The following is a 22,651-nucleotide window of genomic DNA, read 5'->3' on the forward strand; positions in this document are numbered from 1 at the left end:
GGACACCTGCCACTTTTACAGATGCTGGCGACCCAGCGTTTCTATGCGGCACATAAAATGGAATATTTGTGGGGAGACCTGCACCGTAAACTTTATAGGTGCAAGATTTGTTGTGCCATATTTTATTAAATCTAATCCAGGCGGTGCCCTGAGCTCTCGCAGTGTGTGCTGAGCCATGCATATCGTGGCTGGGAACATGTATTTGCATTTTATGTATTTTTACAGTGGCTCGTCGAGTGTGTTGCACTCTTAATATGAGGGATTCTCATTTAAAACATTCAACTTTATGTATGTATATACTCAACTTTCTGTGTATTTTTAACTTACATCTTGTGAATTAGGTTTATTTTCAACATCTTTGAATGTTCCTGGCTTGACTTGGGCTTGATATATGGTGATATCTAATACCACTGCTGGTCTGTGGTGTAGTGACTAGTATTCCTGCCTCATAGTAAGACAGTCCTGTGTTCTAGTCTGGGAGTTCTAGTTCTAGTTAGTAATCTTTCTTTCGAGTTTGCATGTTCTTCTTCCTACAGTTAAGAAAAACATGCACTTGAGGTAGATTTGTTTTTCTAAATTTACTTACCTGCTAACTGAAAATCAGAAGCACAAATAACACACACTCTCAATTTAGCGCAATGTCTTTCATGAATATGTGTGGCTGTGTCTCTGATGGTGCATAATGTAAAGGAATAGTGTACAGTGTTTAATGTGATTTTCATCGCCTGAAAAGACTTGAGTTGTTTATGACTGCTTCTGTTTTCACAACATTAGTAGAGTTTCTATAATCAGCTCAGTCATCAGCAGAGTTGCTGTTGCTGTGGTGGAGAGAAGCATTTTCCTTAAGTGGCTCCCCACGACTTTTGCTTGCAGACTTCATCATTTCTCACATGTTGTACAATCATCACAATAATTGCATTTTTTAATGTCAACTCAGATTAATTTGCTGTAATGCTCTAGATGTTTGATAACTTCCTCCACCAGCAGTCTCAGTGTTCCATGGTAACTACAAGTAAATAAAGATAGGTCTGAAGCAGAGGGGTCAAACACATTTTAGTTCAGGGGGCACAATCAGCCTAATTTCATCTTGAGACCTGGACCGGTAACATAGTGCCATAATTACCTTTAAATTTAAAATGGAAAGATTTTCTTTGGCGTGAGCAGAGTAGACGCTGTAAAGATTTCCATAGTTTCACAAATCCAAATAATTACGACCGTAAATGACTACAATCTCAACATAATGCCCATTCAAATGAAAACTTTTGGTGCAAAATACAGTGAAATGTCCAAAAAACTTCTCCTGTAGCTGTTGCATGATGCATGTTATTACTAAATCATCCTGACGGCATGGCTTTGAGGCTAGCTTGATGGCAACAAGATCGCTAACGGTTCCCAGGGTCGTGTCTGCCAATCTTTAGAAACTTATTAGAAAAAATGACGGTTTTCTTTGACATTTTTACCATTTGCTTGGTGGTTTGTCCGGATTGGTGCCTCTTGCTGGCCGGTTTTGACTCATGGGCTTTATGTTTGACACCCATTGTCTAAAACATACAAGACCTTCATTTGAATACTTGTGTTAGCACATGATGTTACTATTTAGTGTTGTCATAAGCAAAATGCACACAAACCAAAGAGCAAGTTATCTGGGAGAGCATGCAGTTTACCATGCTTCATGCAGGATCTTCCTAAATCAGGCCCTCTGTTTTCCCTGGGATGGATTGGTGACCCATCTGGGGTATGCCATGGTTCGCTGGGTTCTCCTGTGCCGGTCGATGCTCTTAAGTCATTTTCATCCAGCATTAACTATCCTTTCTTGTGTTTTGCCTTCAACAGAATTCCTCAAAATAAACCGGACCTGTTTGCCACCTTTGATTTGAAAGCAGCGTGGAGGCAGCCATGGAAGTGAAGGAACGCCGACCCTACCGCTCTCTCACTGCCGCTCGGCAGGACACTGAACGCCGCTACACCAGCTCCTCAGCAGACAGCGAGGATGGCAAACCCAACCCCAAATCCTACAGCTCCAGCGAAACACTAAAGGCCTTCGACCATGACTCCAGGATGGCGTACGGGAGCCGTGTCAAGGAAATGGTTCATCACGAAGTGGACGAGTTCAGCCGACAAGGTGAGACCGAACACCGGGAAGAAAATCTCATTAATATCATTAGACGTGCCTCTTACTCCAATAATAGTTAAACAGCGGCTGATTATCAGTCAAAGGTCATGGTACTGCTTGCTCTTAAAAATTATGTCATTGCCTTTTAATGAGGAGCCTCTTGGTTATTCACATCAGTCACAGTAGCGGTCATTCTTCCTAACCCGATGATTAAAGAGATGGGCCGGGGATCGAACTCGTCACCACTGTGTTAAAAACTGCATGGAAAACACACGCCCTCTCACCTGTCCCCTCACATGTATTATTGATTATCAAAGTTCTAAACTGAATGTGACGGCACAGTCGAGGTCCCTTTAAATCCAACTGAAACATAGGTGTTGAATCTCACTGAAAAATGAATTTTTCATCGTGCAGACATTGCTCAGAAGTGCACTGAAGGAGGAAAACATCAACCTCCCTGAATTATTTTCGATATGTTTTCTCCAGCAGGTAGAGTTCCCTCAGTTTCTCAAATGGTGAAGTTTAGTTTATTTATTTCAAGTCTCACACCCCACTGGTTGTAATTTTTAGTTACCTGTCTGTGTTTATTCTAAAATGACATTTTGAATATAATAATTTGGTATTTGGAAATGGCCCAAGGTGTTATGAATGAACAAATAATGAGTCCCTGCAGGACAGTCTGGCCTTTTTTGTTATTACAGCAGCCAGTTATAAAATTTATTTTGTATGCATTTCTGTCAAAATTAGAAAAATTATTTCCGACATTTATGATGTTTATCTTAGGCCCCGTTTACACGACACTGAATTCGAGTTTATCCGAAAAACTTTCTTCACTTTTGGGGGGTCCGTTTACACGGTACCAGTTTGCGGATGCACTGTATCCGCAAAGTTTTTAATCCGGCTCCCAAGGTGGAAAGATTCTTTCACGGCGCAAATCCCTCCTGCAGAGACTGATGGAGGCTACAGAGCCTGTTACTGTGCATGCACATCTCTCCCCCTCCCTCCTGCTCATTCAGTTGTAAACAAACATGGCGGCCACGTAGTGGTACGACCCGCGGTCCATATTCTAGTTTTATCGTCCAGATCAGTAGTTTAATAGTTGAGACTCTCCCCTGATAGCATCCGATGCGTCATCAGTCCATGTGGATGTCGGGTTCTCTCCATTTTCTTCACGTTTATAGTGTCTTGTTCTCTGCACACGTCTGTGTAGTTTCATTACAAAATCAAGCAACAGCGCCTACTATTGGCCCAACATGATTGGCACATCGCTCTTTCTGCCATTTCTGTGGAAATGCACATCATTTTCCAAATGTTACCATGTCAATGTAAAATTGATCTTAAATGAAAATTTTGCAGTTTCCACTTGAAACATTGTTTAAATTGGGCCTTAGTTTTACTGAAGATGTTGTAAAAAAACATGTCACTGATGTGTTACTGTGGCAGCAATAGGAAGTAGCCACTTTATAGAAACAAAAACACAGCTACAGCTCTGTTTTTATCCTTCAGATTTCACTAAAAGCAATAGTTGAAGCTAACCAACTCTGTTACTGTTTCTCTAAACTTCTGTTCGCTCTTTAATCCAGATGTTTCCATTCCCCGTGATATCCAACCTGTTACATTACCTACGTCTTATTGTTAAACTTCAAAACAAAACTTCACTTTTATACAATAAAATACTGCACAAAATGCTTTAAATGTTAAAGTTGGAGCCGGTATGTTGATCATACATACAGTATCTGGGTTCATCGAGAAATTATTTAAACTAATGAGATTGAGAAGAAGCAGCAGCTACACACATGCAGACAGGAAACTCCCAGATTGCGGCGCAGTTCGTTCAAACGAACGGATCTAATTTCAGCTGACCTTAATGAGTGAGTCAGCGAATCGACTGACACGGAGTCGTGACAGCTCAGCTAATGTGTCACAGCTATTCTGATATATACAGCTATGTGCACATTCATATGAACTATGAGGAAGCCAATTAAATGTGTTGCGAAATTTATTTTTCCACTATCTAATTGGTGCCTGTCTAAGCACTAATTTGTGAAGTAATTGCAATCAATTCCTAATTTTCACCAAATTGCTGAGCACAGCTAACCAGGGGCTCCTATGTTTGGCCAAAGCAATACATTTAAAGATGGCGTAATTATCTGAGAATCAGGCATGTGATTTATTAATTGTGTTGCTGCTGAATGTACTTGCAACTTAATGTGTGTTTCAATGACTTGGATTTTGTGTATTTGTGCAATTTGAAGGGGCAGACTTTTCCCTCCGAGACCTGGGCTTTGGAGACGGCCTCCCGTCACACGTAGCCACGTACAGGACTGACATGGGCATGCCGCACCGTGACTACTCGGTCAGCGTGGGCTCGGACGCAGACACTGAGACGGACGGCATCATGTCCCCGGAGCACGCGGTCAGATTATGGGGCCGCAGCAACACCAAGTCAGGCCGCAGCTCGTGCCTGTCGAGCAGGGCCAACTCCAATCTCACTCTCACCGACACCGAGCACGAGAACACGGAGAACGGTGAGGCGCTGCTCCCCTTTTTTTTTTCTCTTTCATCTTTTTCAAACTTTTCTCTGACATTTTTAATCACGTCAAAGTGTTTCAGGAGAATTGGACTGAGCTCCACCGCAAAATACAGTCGAAATGACTAAAGATGGATTAAAAAAAAACGTATTTAATTATAACTGAGTTTTTTACACAGAAAGATACAAAACTTTTATTGCATTTATTGCATGCTTTTATTGAAACTACTATGGACAATAACAACAATGTCGGGCTCCAGAGTGATATGACTCCCAGTCTATATTCTCCTGAGACTTGGTAGTTTTATAGTTGAGTCACCTGTAATAGCAATCCAACTTCATTGTCTTTCTATACAAATATCTGTATACTCGCCATATTTAATGTTTATAGTGTATTGTTCTCTGCACGCTTGTGTGTGGTTTCATAACAAAAACAAACAGCACCAACCAGTGACCGTACATGCTAACTGCATTGTTTTCAGTGTTTCTGCTGTTTCCTTTTAAATTGACATTGTTTTCAAAAACTTTTCTGAAACAAAAACACAAAAATGTTGTCATGTAAACGGGGCTCTAATTAAAGCTGATGATCTCTTTTTTCTTTTTGTATATTTTGAATATCTGGCACTGAGACTTAAGCGTTGTATGATGATTGATTTCTTGAAGAAAAGACCAGCGCAGCCAGAATATTGGCAGCTACCTTCTGCAGTTCATTCCTGGAACATTTTCTGCCTTTCTCTCTGTGTTGCACTGTATGAATCACCATGTTTTTCATCAACTGTGTGGAAACGGTGTGGCAGTCACCTTTTTACAAACATAAGTGCTTGGAAATCAGCCAGCTATATGCACGTTTTCTTTTTTCATGCCCTAGTGGGCTTGCTGGGTATGTGCGTTTGCTCTTAACCTGTAACAAAGTAAAGGCCAGGGGACAATAACAGTTTTTAGATACTTGTCAAATTGTGGATTGGGGCTTTTTGAATCTTGATGTTGTGGAAGTCATTTTGTCCTTATTCGAAACCTCTGCTACAGTACTTTTTTATTATTTGCTGGATGATGGCTGAAAGATATGCAGAGAATATATCCCCACAGGATTCACAGGAATTATTGATTTGTATATAAATGCATGCCTTCACAAATGCATTATCCAAAGCACACACAAATAGACATGATCTTATACAAATATCAGCTTATAAAAACTGATTGGAGCTTCAACGCCTATTTTGTGTTATACCAAGAAGATTGATGATAAACGGAATAGTTTTAGCATACTTAGATCACATTTACTCACCTATACTCAGATGTGTACCCTCATGTGATTGTCTGGAAATGATGGTAACTTCTGATTGGCTGAAGAGATTTTGAGTTAAAAAGGAATTTATGGATCAGATCATGTCTCAAAGATTCACAAATACCTGCAGCGAGAATCACATATTAATGTAGGCGTATAATGTCCATAAAAATTATTTGTAACGTATTTGAATTTATATATTGAAAGGATTTAGTAGAATTATGAATGTTTGCATCAAAAATACATTTTCAAATCTTCCAGCATGCATTTATTCATTCTGATAGAGATCTGACTTGAGGATAAAGAAGAAGCTCTCAATGTAAATTTAGCACAACGTAGCAGTTAAAAGTCGACGGGTTTCTTTCACGCTTATAACCCCGTTTGTGTCTGTAATGTCAACTGCCCTCCGCATTTGTTTACTTCAGTTTCTGCCAACGCAAATTATTTAAATTTCCACTTGCAGAGGTGCTATGTGGTTGAAACTTAAGCTGTTTTGCGTTTTTCTAAGTTCAACCTAAATTTCAGATTTTAACTGGCAGATTGATAAGACTTTTCCCAGGATGCTTCACAGACACAGGAACTCATCAAGGACCTTGGGGCGAAATTCTAATTGCCCCTGCACAGCCTACCAGAGAACCCCTTGAATAGTTTTGCATTTCAGAGTGTGTCACATTATGTATTAGTTTCTTATTATAACTGACAGAAATGACTCTTGGAAGTGGAATCCATTTGCCCGAATGACTCAGGGAGAGAACGTGGCATCCCTCTGCTTGATCATCTGAGATGCCAGGGGACTTGAATTTGGCTGTATTGTACATAATTAAAGACAATCTCCTTGGATGGCTGTTCAGAAGGAGGAGGATGGAGGAGGGAGAAGGAGGGCGGTTGGGTTGGTATGCTGGAATGTATTCAGAGCATCCGTAGCTGCAGCATCATGCATCTGTGAGACCCAATCGAGTTTCTAAGTAGCTTTTTATTCCACTCGCCCAAGCAGAAAGAGCACTTGTATTCAGCATTTAATTCAGTAATGCCTGATAACATACAATTTATATATGGCAAGTTAATTAAAATCCATCGAGCAGGCCTGCTTGTGTGTGCTTTAATCTCTTTGAATCAACAAACCATTTACTCTGCTTTAATGCATTCATGCCGCTGGGCAGCCCCCCCCCCCCCCCCCCACACACACACACACACACACACACCCCTTCACATGTGACTTGCTTGACCCTGGTTTTTAATGCATGCAAATAAGCGATCAGCAATTTTGAAACAATTTTCTGGATGCTGTGATTCCGAGTCATCACGCCAGTGCTGTGATCTAAATAATAATTATGAACATGTGAAATGAGAGTATAGCACTGCAGAAGGATCCCTTTCAGTTCTGGAATATTTGTCGTGCTTTGGAAGAGAAGCGGATGTTTGTTCACTCACATGCACATATGTGGAGCAGCAGGCGGCCTGTACAGGTACCTGTGCATATCGCATACATGCTGCTTCCAGTCCCCGGGAGCCCCTTGGGGATATTCCAGCTGCTTGCGACTGTTGAGTCATTGCACATCCTACAGAGTCCAAACAGCACGGAGGCCCGACACACCGCTGGGTTCAGGAGAAGGCTGCTGTTCTTGGTTTTTACCCAATAACAGTTTATCCAGATGTGAGCTCTAATCCCAACGTCCCCCCACTGTCATGGCCAGGCTATTACATTTCCGTAACCATGAGAACCGGCAGCGGAGATGGCCGAAGACATCCGTCAGGGGAGCGCTATTCATGTGTTCTATAACCTGCAAAAGACAATAATATGGCTGGGGTCCACAAGCTTTTCTTGTTGATAGAAAAACACTTGTATGAATGGTGCTGTTTTTTTCTAAGGACAAAATGTAATTAGTTTTAGTGGGTGGTTAGTGTTGTACTGATTCTGCTCCTCTGGGAGGGCTGATATTGATTGAGGATATATATATATATTTATATATATATATATATATATATATATATATATATATATATATATATATATATATATATATATATATATATATATATTTATATATATATATATATATATATACACACACACAGACACACACACTCATATAGAGCTATAACCAATTTATTTAAGAAAGAAAGTGCAAAGACACATCTGTAATAGGGTAAAAACTAAAATTCACACTGTCCAAAAATATTCATACCCAATTGCAAAACTCTTTTTTTTTTATCATGGGCTCCAAGCAATTGTTGTAATTGCTCACAAGCTTTTCGCAAGCGTCTGCAGGAATTGTGGACCATTCCAAATGTTTCATGATCCTTAAAGTTGGAGGGTTTTCTTGCTGTTACCTTTTGATTGAGCCCCATCCAAAGGTTATCGATAGGGACTCTGACTTGGCGACTACATTACTGTCATTGTCCTGGAACCATTTCTTTGCCACCATGGCTGTATGCTTCGGATCGTGTCCTGCTGATGGGTCCAACGAACCCCCAGCTTCAGGTTCTCTGCTGCCTGCTTGAGGTTTTTGTTGAGAATCTTGATATACTGGTAGGCCTGCCGCGATAATCAATAAATCAATTAATTGAACAATAATTATAAATGAGCTTGATAAGTTTGCCAGGCTCGATAATTTTTCATTTACCAAAGACGTCACTGTGAGCGGCGCTCATTCTGGTGTTAGTGAACGGCGCTCTCACAGTTTAATGTTGTTTAGAGAGTTGCCAGATTTGTGAACCTTCCAGTGGATAAACCCAGGTAAGGCACACCGTAAACGGGCCTTAACATATAGGGGGAAAACAGCCAATCTGGCAACAGCAGCCATCAGAGTGGCACCGCTGCATACGTCATCAAAATGCGAAGCATCACGACAAAAACAAGTAGAAGACAGCAGCACCACCTCAGACTCTGCCTCCACCATTAATACTTCATCTTCGTATGGTTACCGTACTTTCAGGACGACAAGCCGCTACTTTTCTTTTTTACATGCTTTGAACCCTGCGGCGGACAACTCGGCTTTTTAAGGGTTAACAAGCTTCATGCTGCTGATAGTGAGTGATGCGTTCAGGTGCATCATGTAACTCCAATGCTCGCAGCAACATATTGAAAAAAAAGAATTATAAACTAGTTCAGTTTTGGAACTATGAATTTCTAACTATGAACTGAATGAGTTCATATTAAAATTTGTGAACCGAACTTTGAACTGGTTCATGTAGAAACTAAACTTTCCCAACACTGCCTGTCAATCACTCTTGTGTGGGGAGGCGAGGCACCTGGCACACCTGAGAGCAGCATGAGAGCCCCATGAGGAGTGGAGGGAGGGAGGGAGGGTGGGGGGGAGGAGAGAGAGAGAGAGAGAGAGAGAGAGAGAGAGAGAGAGAGAGAGAGAGAGAGAGAGAGAGATTGTTTTGATTATCTATTCTGGATATTTACAATGTCTTTTTCAAAGTACAATTCCAATTTTAAATATTCTTAAGAAATAAAAGTTTATTTATCTTTAAAAGGGTATACTTGCATTATTATACCATTATTAATATATTAGTGGAAAAATGGTATCAAAACGGCAATATTATCGTTTATCGCATTAATTTTGAGAAAGATTTATCGTCCAGCAAAATTTGTTATCGTGACAGGCCTATATACTGGTACTTCTTGATGATACTTTGCACTGTTACTTGCCACTGTCTTTTCTTTCCCTTACTTTTTGGCATTTACAGTGCACGCTCTCAAGTTCTCTCTCAGCTCTTTGGTCTTTGTCATGGCAAGTCTTGTGTTGAAGTGAAAATGACTGAAATGTCACAAGCAAGTCAGAAAACTGTTTAAAAACGAAAACCCAGAAATATTGAAGACAAATTTAAACGAATCTTTAGAGATGAATGGTTTCTTTTAACGTTCTATGGCCAACTGCCGTTTTTTTTAACATGTTAGTTTAGAAATTACACATTTTTTAAACCAGCTTACAGCCTACATTGTGGGGGGTACTCATCCGTTTGGTATCCATTATTAATATATTTTTTTAATTATAATGCTCATTACTCAGATTGTGGTAGCTGTAGGCATCGCTTCAGGGCAAAGCCTCGAGGAACTCTAGTTAAATCTAGCAATGAAAGTCGCTCCACGGCCTCTCGGCTGCGCTGTCACTGTTGATGTGAGTCACACAAACGTTCAAAATCGGTCAATCATCTCAGATTTTTTTTGTCTCTTCAATTCATTTGAATTTCATCATACTGACTGAGATAACACACTTTATTTATTTTGGCTGAGAAACATTTGTAATTTAGGTAGGGATGCACCGATACCAGTACCCGATCGTGCGATTGTGGCTCAGCAGTAGTGTCGGTCGTCCAATAACCGGAGGTTAGCAGTTTGAATCCCACTCTGTCAAAAAGGGGGCAAGGCACTTGGCCACATTGCCTCGTATGAATGGGTATGAATGGTGCGTGAATGTTGGTGGTGGTCGGAGCAAAATGGCAGCCACGCCTCTGTCAGCATGCCCCAGGGCATCTGTGGCTACAACGTAGCTTACCATCACTGGTGGGATTAGTAAGAATGAATAATGGTCTCTGTCAGTGTGAAAAAGGTGCTATATAAATCCAAGCCATTATTATTATTACCCATATCGGTATCAGGTCCGATACTGCATGGAGTATTCATACTTGAAAAAATGGAAATAGATCACTGATGCAATCCGGCAAGAACTACGCACATCAGCAATATCGCCTACAGGTACACAAAAGAGCACGAGCAATGTCAGCGGTTTGGAGATTCTTTATTAATGACAATGACAAAATTAAGACGGACTGTAACACCAGCAACTTAATCACCAGAGACATTTGGACCAGCATCGTTAGCCCAATTTCGCTCATTAGTTTACCTGCTCAGCACGTAACGCTGCCCATGCTACATGCTACATGCTAAAGAGTTTCTGGGCTCACACACCAGTACTACATGCTACATGATTATGGTCATTAACAGCGAGCTCAGTCTACAGTGCATAACGAGTGTGTAAATATACGCTACACACTGCCCTATGCTTACTGTTTGACTGTTGGAAGTTTGTAGTATCATTTCATGGCAACACCAAGCCTTTATATATCGTTTGTGTATAGAGTGTGATTTAGCCCACTGAGCAACAGTAGTCCAGATCACGTCTTTTTGTAAGTCTTTCCTGGACATTGCATGGATGTCCTGTCTGGACGTCACATGAACGTCCAAACAAGACCTCTGGATAGGGTTGCCAACTCCCTGAAGAAAAAAAAAAGGGACACCTCACTGGCAGGGACGGCCGGCCGACCCGATTGCGTTCACCATTCCTGGCGTGGTGACATATTTTTAGCTCTTTTCTTTCTATGTATGAAACATTTTTTTTACTATCTGACTTGAACCTGAATTTTAGTAGATGCATATTATTTGTGATATGAACACATTGAAAGCAAATTTTTTAACAATTTCTTTTTATTGCAAAATACCCAAATTATCAGAATAAAATCTGTATTTGTTTGTACAAGGACTACAGATGGAAAATAGCCATTAGGCTAATTCTGGCATATTTTGCAGCAATGTATATTAATATGCACTGTCCCTATAGTAAAAATAAATTTTATAAAATAGAAACCTTCATAGAATAAAAATACAGATTACTTTAACATAACTCCATCTGGCTTAAATGACAACAAAATAATTTAAAATGAACTTAAAATGTTATAAATTAATAGAAAACAATAGAAAGTAGAACATTCCTGTAATACAGTTTTTCTCGATTGATAAGACACTGTTCCTGAAAAATAGCAGACATTTCCCAAAACAATGCACCCTATTCTCTTTATTAGGACACATGGTCAATAAGTGTTGCACAGATTTCTTGAGTCAAATTTGGTCCTTGTCTTCTTTGTTCAGGTTCTATCAACTCTTCAAGTCCTTCTTCTCCTCTTCCTCTACCTGGGCCTCGTCCTCTACCTCCTTCTCCTCTTCCTCTACCTCCTTCATCTCCTCTTTGAGCTCCCCCTCTCATTGTCACTCTTCTTCTTCTCGCTCCTTCCATTTTTGTTGAAGACAGGTGAACTCACCTGCTGCCTTTTGTAGCACACCTGAATGCTGCGTTTTCAAATTAGCACATGTGTGCTTCCACACCTGGTGGATGTGATTATCCAATTTGTTCATTTGTGTGGTCATTGGCAATCTGGGGCTTTGTAATGACAAGGAAGTAACCTCACAATCCTTATCTGTGTCTAAGGTGTGAAAATGTGTGTAGAGTGGAGCTTGTTGTGGCCGGTTTTGGCCCACGGGCCTTATGTTTGACAGAAATAAACTTCACAGCAGCACTGTGCTGCGGGAGGCTGTCCCTCATTAAGGTGGTAACAGTTAAAACCTCTCTGTGCTCGACTGTTTATCCGCTCTTACCAGGTCCCTAGTCCAAGGTTCTACTGTACACATAAGTTAGACGACTTTTAGCAGCTGTGCACTATTATTTTGGTCGTCTTTTGCGAAGATTGAACGTCCAAATGACGTCTGGACGTCTCGCTGCATTAAACTGCAGTGAAATGGAGCTGCTGCTACTTAAACTTGCTCTTGCTCTGTTCAGTCCCCCCCCCCCCCACAATCGGAAGACGAGCTACCGGACCGAGTCGGACTGTTATTCAAGCTTTAACCCAGATTTAAGCAAAAGTGCAACAGCAACAACAGAAACCCACAAGGACTGGTAGAACAGAACGCGAAAAATGCCGAAAAACTTGAATTTGCACAGTAAAAAACCATCCACCCCTAGTTTTTGGGAATTTAAAAAGAATTTTTGGTTGTCTCAGCAAAACTAGCTGTGATGTAAAAAGGTGGGAAAACAGCTCTGAATGCACCTTTTCTTAAATAAATACATACTAAAGATTTACATTATATTTTCCTTTTCAACAAACGTCGAGCACGTTTGAATCCACTGAGTGATAGACACGTCTATGCTGTAGAAGTAGTGAATAAATTCTCAGGTATAAATCGGACAGTCTCACAGGATCCCCAAAGAAATGATGCAAGAACTGCTGTGGCATGTTCTGGTTTGAGTGCCAGTCAAAATCTGTGACTGCCTCCCTTCTCCTGAGCTGAAGAGAGGTGCCTTTTGGTCACTGAAAGGGAATTTCATTAAAGTAGACAGAGCATGATGAGCCTACAAATGACATATTCACTTTTTTTTTTCTTTCTTTTTCTGAAGGAGAGGTATGGGGGCAATATTATCCTTGATTTACTGAGAGTTGTTTGTAGAAAATACAATAATATAGATAATTGTCCTGTATATCTCAGCACTGTGTTAGTAATGGAATAGCCTTCAATCTTCTATCCCACACAAAACACTTTTCAGGCTCTTCCTTGAAACGATTTGAAGTGGCAAGCAAGAAAAGCCGTTTGAAGATAAATGATGTTTCTTAATTGACTTCTGGTTTTTGTTCAGCATGATTAAAGTCGCGTCATCAATCAACTTTTTTTTTTTACCTTCTAAATGTGTTTAGGCTAATGTGATGATGTGATCATGCGCTCAGCATGAGATCCATTTTTACTGTCAGACGAAAAGTGGCCATTCATGTGGATTCATCATGTTTGTGCTTTCTTGTACAGAAGGCACTAAAATTTGTCTGGCTTTGAATGAATGGATGGATGGATGGATGGATGGATGGATGGATGGATGGATGGATGAATGAATGAATTCTGGTCATACTTCAACACATAAAATACATGATAGTTTTCACTTAATATACTCTTCTGTGTGGCTTTCAACACAGTTTTTCACCTACAATAATCCCCCCAAATTTTTTTGATATACTCTTGATTTCTACAGCAAATATAGAGAAATTTTACTTATGTAAAGATATAATATAAATAAGATATAAATAACTTTGATCCAAAACCAAACACCACAGGTTCCTTATCTACAGTTAGCTTTGCATCTTGAAAAACATGAACGATTTCCACTCTTGATTTTTCTTCTGTAAAGACACTAGAAAGTATGGGGGGTGGTATTCTACAATTGGAGATTATAAACTGGTGTATATGCATTGTTACCGAATGCAGAATTAGTAAAAACAACTGTTGTTTTTTCATTCGATGGGCTCTCACATACGTAAATTCAGAGTGAGAAGTAACCATAAATGAAGCGAAACTAGTCCTTATGTGTAAACAAGTGCTAGGTTGCTTTTAGAGATGGGGCCAATCCAATCCAGTATCGGTATCGGTATCGGGTTCCGATACCATCGAAATTTCCGATCCAACCTGCGGAGATTTGCGATCCATGAAGCCTTGTCTGTGCTTTACTCTGCTGAAATGACTCCACAAGTGTTTCCTTGCCGGCTGCTCTGTTCGCTGGCTACAAAATGTGGAATGGATTTAAAGTAGTACCACTGTGCTGTCCAACTTCATGACAACACGTTGCTGTTTGGACGTATTTTACGCTCCAAACACCACAAAGCAACAAAGCAACACAGCAACGTGGATGTTTGCAAAGCCGTTGTACAGCGAGGCGCCGCTCTGCTGCCAGGTGTCAAAGTTTTAAAATACCTGCTCGCCGAGGAGAACGGCACTGACCGCGGCATCAAAACAATGAAAAGCAGCTCCCCCACGCTGTCAGCAGGCAATTCACACCTCCGTGAAGCTACCTCATACTCCACGCAAAAGAATAGTCCCAATCATTTGTTCTGCATTAGTGCTGGAAAAATTGCAGTTTGTGCTGCTTTGCTAAATAATTTCCCCAGGGAATAATAAAGTGATTCTGAGGTTTTAAAGATAGAACTAGTTTATTATGAGATGATGACGTCACACAGACCCCCTCATTGTCCAAATGGAACAAAAATAGTTTGTACTGCTTCCTTTTCTGACCTGATACTAACCTCAAGTTGTCTTATGAGAGAATACATGTATACATTAGTACATTTCATACTTGGCTGTAGACAGGAGTTTATTATAGCCTCATATAAACTCAACAATAATGATAATAATGATATTAAGCAAACAGAGCTCTGGTATCGGAATAATATCGGTATCGGCAGATATCCAAATTCAGGTATCGGGATCAGAGCGGAAGCGTAAAAACGTGGATTGGTGCATCCCTAGTTGCTTTACCTTTGCCCCCAAATAATGCTTGATATGTGTTTTATTTTAATTGGGATATAGTGATCATTAGCCTTTAGACCGAAGATTAAAAGAAAGTGTGGAAATAAGCAGTCATGTAATGGTTAGATTTCTCTCCTGACTCACAGTGAGAATATTGAATATATTTTCATGATCAATATTATATTCTGTCTAGAGTTCGCATGTTCTTCTCCTCTCTGATGACTTACCGAGTGTGCACACTGCCTTGTAGCAATCTAGTGATAGCCAATAATGTAATCATATATGTAGCCAATAACACATTAGCCAATAAATCACAAGTTATTAGATTATTAACTTCAATTAAGTCAAGTAAACCCTTCAAGAATGAAGTAACTGCTGGAGAGAATGAAAATACAGTAAAACCTCTGATGTAGGGACGCCCTAAAATCCAAGGGCACGTGTACCCTGGAGACAGGTGTCCTCTCTTCAGAGGGACAGGTCACGAGAACAAATTGTAGGACTGAACGAACCAACCACCAAATATGTTATGGTTATTTAAAAGCATATATCTGAACCAATACAAGATGTATACAATATAAATACATATATACATATGTATATAAGATGTATACAAGATAATTATTAATTAAGATATCATTTACTTCAGGGACCACACACAGTCCAGTTTCATCTTGAGTGGACCAGACTGGTAAAATATTGCTATAATAACCTACGTTTTTTCTTTGTTGTGGTCACACTGTATGTAATGAAATTGTCTATATTTTAATATTTAAGATCAAACAGTTAGTACTGAAAATTATTACAATCTCAACATAAAATCAATTTAATGAAACATTCTAGTGCAAAATACAATAAAATGTCAAAATAAAACATGTATAAACCCTTTATAACCACCTTGCTTGGTGGGACCAGATTGGTACCTCTTGGTCGGTTTTGGCCCACGGGCCTTATATTGTCTGTTCTGAAGGGAAAGTGAAACTTTCGTGTGTGCAGACGACACGTGAAGTCAAAATCGTCATTCACCCTGTGCGCTAGGCTCCGCTCCGACCCTCTGCAGTCGGTCCATCTGTGCGCGCTGACTGTACATGCACCAGAGATCTACTGGACGCTTGTGTGAGGAGATCCTCCGTCTCTCCGTCTGAACAATCACAATTTAAAAGCAAATAATAAGCCAGACGGATCAGAACTCCTGAAGTGAAACATAAACTACTTGAGGAAAGGTGGCGAACGCCGGGCAGCAGAAGTAGAGATATTTTCAGGATCGTTATGTTACGTTATGGAATGCGCATGGAAGTGAACCAGGAGTGTAGTATGGATGTAATCGTGTAGCACCCGGGGCCTGGATATTCTAATAATCGGGTCCAGCCCAAGTATTTTGGCCGTTTCAGTGTTTGTTCAGCTTGAAATTTGCAGAAACACCTGCCCATTGTCCGCGTCAGAAAGGTTGTTGCTCATTAAGGTGTGTTCACTGTTAAATAGGTGTCTGTGCACAGTGACGTGTCTGCCCAGTACAGGGTGTCCACTCTTACCGGGTCCGCTCCTCAGAGGTTCTACTGTGTTGGACAGAATTTAATGAAAATAATGGAAATAAAACAGTTTTTGTTCAGTTTGCTTATAAGAAATAAGTATAGTGGATGACATAGCCATCATATTCCTTCATTCATTCATCATACATACTATGCAGCATTTTATTTTCGTTATGGTCATGATTTTTACATTAAGTCAAGTCCTTTATTCATCACACACAACAATTACACATAGTATAATGCACAGTAGCCCGCACGGTGACACGGTGGTTAGCGCTCTCGCCTCACAGTGAGAAGGTCGTGGGTTCGATGCATTTCCTCCGAGTGCGCCGGTTTCCTCCCACAGTTCAAAAACATGCATGTAAGGTCAATTGGTGACCCTAAATAGCCCCTTGGTGTGAATTTGAGTGTGAGTGGTTGTTTGTCTATATATGTTGTCCAGGGTGTGCCTTGCCCTCGTCCACAGTAGGCTGGGATCGGCTCCAGCACCTCTGAGCAGGGAAGACAGATGGATAAGGTCCAGTGAAATGCTTAAAGTGCATGTTCCGCACCGAAACAACAGTTTTTATATGATAGAAGAATAGAAATTGAAATAATTATTGGTAAACTATTCCATTCTTGAATTTATTTCATATTATTGGTTGCTATGCAACCAAGAATTTGGTAAAGCAATAGAAAACAAAACTACAAAGTAGGTAAATCTCTATACCTACGAGAACATATTAACAAGAATTCAGGTAATGAGGATCATTTTCTTCACTGACTTACAAAACAAACTACAACCTACAAAAACTCGTGAGCGCAATCTCCGCAATGACAGTGATTTAGTCCTCGGCTCCTCGTATCGGGCGCTTTGTGGAAAGTTCAAGGCTGTGCAGGAACTTTGAACTGCTGAAAGATTGAGGTTAAGAGCTGCAAGGCGGTGCTCAGTCACGCAGTCTTTGAACGCAGCACAACTGTCTACGAGGGACAGGTGTTTCTCGTGGAAACGTGTCACAGCCTCAGAAAAGCGAAACTCTCACGGATTTCAACTTCAGTGGGGAGTAAATCAACCTGTCCTTTATCCAAAGCATTAAAAAGAGACTTTGTTAAATTACCACGTTTAGGCCGCATTTCCACTGTGTGTAGAAATAGGCCTGTTTGTTATATGGAATTTTTCTAATTTCCTCTTTGCTGCATTAGTCATTAATCCAGTATGATGTGACTATGTCTGTCATTACTGTGTAATTTCTGAAAATGCAGAAACAGTGAGCGTGTTTACGCCACCATGAAAACCCAATAACTGGTAGTAATCAGATGATTGTGTTTGTATGTTTCTCATTTGAGAGTAATACGATATGTAGTGATGTAAGACTCAAACTTCCTGTTATATTCAAATTTTTCAGACTTTTGAATACATCTGATTTTGTCTTGTTGGATATGGCAACGATGTTAGTGTTAGCTATATTGAAGGTGCACATGCTCAGGAGATGGACAATAACAGCAATGGCTCCAGAGTGTCGTGACTTCCAGTTCATATTCTCCTGGGACTTGGAAGTTTTATAGTTGAGAGTCACCATGATAGCAAACCAACTTCTGTCCATATAAATGTCTGTGTTCTCCCATTGTTAATATTTATAGCGTATTGATCTCTGCTCGCCTGTTTGTGTGTGTGTGTGTGTTTGTGTGTGTGTGTGTGTGGATTCATTACAAAAACAAACCACAGTACCCACTAGTGGCCAACATGCTAACTACATTGTTTTCAGCATTTCTGCCATTTCCATCAATTTCAGCAGGTTTGATTTAAATGTTGAACCTTTCTGAAATGAACATGGAAAAAAAGTTGTCTGAATCAGATTTGGTGTACATACAGGAAGATGTATTGTGTAGAGATCTAGTGTTAGTTAGTACAGAACTATATGTCTGAAATTTCTTGTCATTGTATATATTGTTCATATTTGAAAATATAATAAACATGTTTCAATTCACTATGTAATCACGCTCTGCATATTTTGCCTATCCAATGGAACAAAACTAACTTACAGTTCCAGAAAAAAGTTTCAAAAAGACACCCACCTGTTCAAACTTGCTGTTCCCTAACTCTTATTTTATTTTCATTATTTTTGTTTTTGCTATGTAAAACATCTTTGAGTGTTCATAAAGTGTTATATAAGTGTAATGTATTATTATTTTTCTTCTTCTTCTTCTTCTTCTTGAACCGTGTGCGGTGTTTTGTTATGTATTGGCTCTATGTTTCTTTTTTTTTTTACTTTTTCTTTCTTTTGTATATACAAATAGTTACATGTTTTTTTTTATACATGTTCGAAATAAATTCATTCATTCATTATTATTATTATTATTATTATTATTATTATTATTATTATTATTATTATTATTATTATTATTATTGTTGTTGTTGTTGTTGTTAAGTCTTTTTCTAATCACATTACTCAACATCATCACATCAGGCCTGATGGACACAATTGTGATGATGTGATGTAATTTAATCAGATAACTAGTTGAAGCATATCACATTATACTGTTTACATGATTGGTTCAATAATCCAATATCTCCACAAACCGGATGATAATCGGATCTTTAGTGTGCAAAGTTTACTGCTTTCTTTATTGCTGCCCAGTATAACTTGCTATTCACTGGATCCTTGATACATTCCAGCAGATGAACCGATATGAGAAATCACATTAGAAAAGAATCCACTGCATAATGATACTTTTTTTTTTCTTTCTAAAAATAGACCCAGAAGAAGGAGTACATTTCCACTTTTAATACTGAAGCCCCTGTACCTTAATCTTTGCACCTCTCAGACTGTGCACACTACCCAAACGCTGATGCGGACGGCCACACCCTGCAGATTTTATTTGATGCACTTGCCACATTTGAGATGCGCGGTAACTTTGAAGTGAGTCTCTGGAGCTTAGTCACCAAATTAGGAGCCTCTGGTGTGAGGTGACATCACACTTCCAATTAGATGTTTTTATATTGTTTATTAAAGGGCCTGACTCATTAGAGCTTGTTTTACAGCATTATAGGTGTGGAGTGGGACCACGGATATTAGGTTTCTCATTGTCAGCGAAGCAGCTTGTTTGCACACAGGCATCAACACAGATGTGCACATGGAGTAAATAAAATAGATGATTAGGGAATTTCAAGAAAGAAGTTGTTTTAAGGGTTGATAAGACTTGCAGCTGCATGCAAATCAAGCTTATAATGAACCTTATTTCATTATTGAAGCGTTTAATATGGTCCACAATCATTTCTTGTTGTAAATTGTAGGGTTTCTGTCGAGATGTGTTTCACTGGTTGTCGCACCTGAGCTGTTTTATGTGTTTTTGCTGAATGTAGCGGCCATGAATCACCTTCCAGTGGACTGCATGTGTGAGCACACTGACACTGAATAATTACCAAATGAAGGGGCACATTTTGAGAGAGACAGCTTACCTTGAATGTTTGAACAGACTATATGGAGCGTTTCTTTTCACCTCGTACTGCTGCCCTGCGGGGTTTTCCTATTAATCATGGGCCTGGCTTTTTATTCTCTGTGTGTGTGTGTGTGTGTGTGTGTGTGCACGCTCCAGAATACACTGTAAGATCAGTCATTTAAATTTTAGTACTTAATGTTTGGCCATAAAGCTTCAGCTATATTACTGTACATGTACTGTAATAAAATTGGCAAGAAACATAAAAGGCTCAAATCTAAAATTTACACACAGAATATGCACAGTCATAGCACACTGTGTGCTGTTGGTAAACAACTGCTACACTTGTACAGCTTTAAAAAAAAAAAATGCATATAAAGTATACATTAACTAATGATTAATGATTGATTTAAAGATACTAAAGAAACAATCCAGTTAGAAGCTCATTCAAGGGATCAAGACAAAAAAAAAAACCCTGTACGATAAAGATTATTAAAAATTCTCAGATTCCACTTTTTTAAAGGATGAGTACGAGTACTAAAGTTTAGCTATTTATTACATTTAACTATATTATTAGACAACTTTGAAGGCTCCAGTTTACTACATCGTCTTCAGTACACATAGGACTTTGTGTAGACAGACTCTTTTTACGCACTGTTATGTGTCCTATGTGAATTTGATTGATATAGGACTTATTAAAACCAAGGTGTACAAAATGCTTTTCGATTACCTCTAAATCTTTTTTCACAGTCAAGATTTGACCCTTTAAAATGCTCTATGTAAGGGGTGTCAAACACATTATAGTTCAGTTCCTCAAACAACCCAATTTCATCTTGAGTGGGCTGGACTGGTAAAAATAGTACCATAATAACATTTAAATTTAAACTTTAAAAGTTTTTAATTTGCATAGTAAACCTCATGAAACTGTCTATATTTTTTTACAAAAAACAATCAAATACTACAGAAAATTACTCTTTTTAGTATAAAATACAGTGAAATGTTCAAAAAACATGGCTATAGTGCATTGTGCATGTTTTTTACAAACTCACCCTGACAGCATGGCTTTCATGGCAGCAGCATCGATATCTCAGCTTGTGTTGTGTTGGCTACTCTTAAGAAATTTGTTTCAGAAAATAAAAATGAACTTTGTGGACTTTATAAAATCAGTATAAACACACACAATTAAAATAGAAAACAATAGAGGCCATTTATGTCCAGTCTGGTTGAACCTGAAGACTATCTTTACATAATTCAATATTTCATGCTTTTCAAATTTCTATAATCTCATAATGGATTACTGTAGAACGTTTGTATCCTATTGAATGTTACTATGCGACAAGACACTGCATCGACTGGGTTAGGTTGTGATTTGCTGCATGCATTGAGTGTGTTTGACAATGCACACATTGTCTCTCGCACTAGTTTTATATGTACTGAAGTAAAGTAAATTACGTTTTGTCTGTGTCATTGTGAAAAGTGGCACACTGTGATGACGAGTAAATTTCACGTTCATTATGACATTTGTCATTCTTATAATTTTTATTAAAAAAAACACCAAAAAACATACTCAAAATGAAAGGAAACACAGAAGTTACCTGATTTTTTAAATAAGTATTCCGCTTTTCCTGCACACAGAAAAAAACATGATTTTGGTGGATCATTGCCTTTTGGCATGTGTGATGGAGGCCGTGATCATTTACTCTGTATGTGTGTGTGTGTGTGTGTGTGTGTGTGGTGGGGGGGTATTCTGTAGTCTGTATTTTTTCTTTTTTTTTTTTCTTCCATTTTTTTAATCACAAACTGCCAAACAAAAATACAATGGGGCCTCTCCAGTATGCATGTTTTTCTTTCTCGATGAGTTAGATTAGTCCATTTAGTTCCATTTCTTCCAGTTTCTCCCAAATGTGTGGCCCTTGAGTTTTAAGTAATGAGTCAACTTTTCCATTCCTTGATGATTTCAAACCATTGCTCCATGCTTGGTGTTTCCACTTTGTGCTAATTCCTGGTTATGACCTTTTTACTGGCAATAAGTTGTAGGTTGTTTGGTATGTCGTAGGTCAATATATTATTAATAGTTGTATTTAAAATACTCCAAAATGGTTTTATTTCAGAACAGCACCAAAAAACATGTGAATGATGTCCATCTTGACCACCACAGCGTAGCTGTTGGGTTTTTAATTGTCTGCTCTTAATTTGGGGCGTTATGAAGAATCTAGTCAGATTCTTCCAACCAAATTCCCTTCGTATCTGTGAGCTGGGGGTAGAACATTGTGTCAGGCACATTTTATACCAATCATCATCTGAAATGTCGATCTTTAACTCTGATTCCCATTTGTTTTTAAGGTAAAGTGTTGAGTATTCTCTATTTTCCTCGAAGGCTTTATAAAAAGCTGAGATGACCCGAGATTTACCCTGATTATACGCATCCACTATAGTTTGGATGATGCCATTCAATTCAATTTTAGGATCAATTGTAGTCTGAAGGTCTCAAATCTTCTACAGAGTATTGAAGTATATATTTTGTAATCGACATTTAGGATTGAGATTGGTCTGTAATTATTGCATTGTTCTGTATCTTTGCCTTCTTTTGGAATCAATGATATAATTGCCTCTCGCCATGATAGGGGGGCCTTCCCTCTTTCAGAGTCCAATTGAAGGAAGACATGAGTAAAGGTGTAAATTCCCTTTAAATATTCTATACCATTCAGAGGGAAAC

General features: G+C 39.1%; 1 protein-coding gene across 2 annotated transcripts in view; it reads left to right on the forward strand.

The window, feature by feature from the left end:
* Positions 1 to 1,833: 1,833 nt before the first annotated feature.
* The window catches only part of tenm4 (teneurin transmembrane protein 4), a 178,032-nt gene continuing 157,214 nt past the window's right edge, over positions 1,834 to 22,651 (forward strand). For both annotated transcript variants that reach the window (XM_080459788.1, XM_080459789.1), the window contains exons 1-2: positions 1,834 to 2,122; positions 4,369 to 4,641. In XM_080459788.1, the coding sequence (XP_080315914.1) occupies positions 1,897 to 2,122; positions 4,369 to 4,641 (499 nt within the window). In that variant the 5' untranslated portion in view covers positions 1,834 to 1,896. The remainder of the gene's footprint in view (positions 2,123 to 4,368; positions 4,642 to 22,651) is intronic.

The sequence above is a fragment of the Lipophrys pholis genome (assembly GCF_963383615.2).
Source record: "Lipophrys pholis genome assembly, chromosome: 3".
NCBI classification, from domain to species: domain Eukaryota; kingdom Metazoa; phylum Chordata; class Actinopteri; order Blenniiformes; family Blenniidae; genus Lipophrys; species Lipophrys pholis.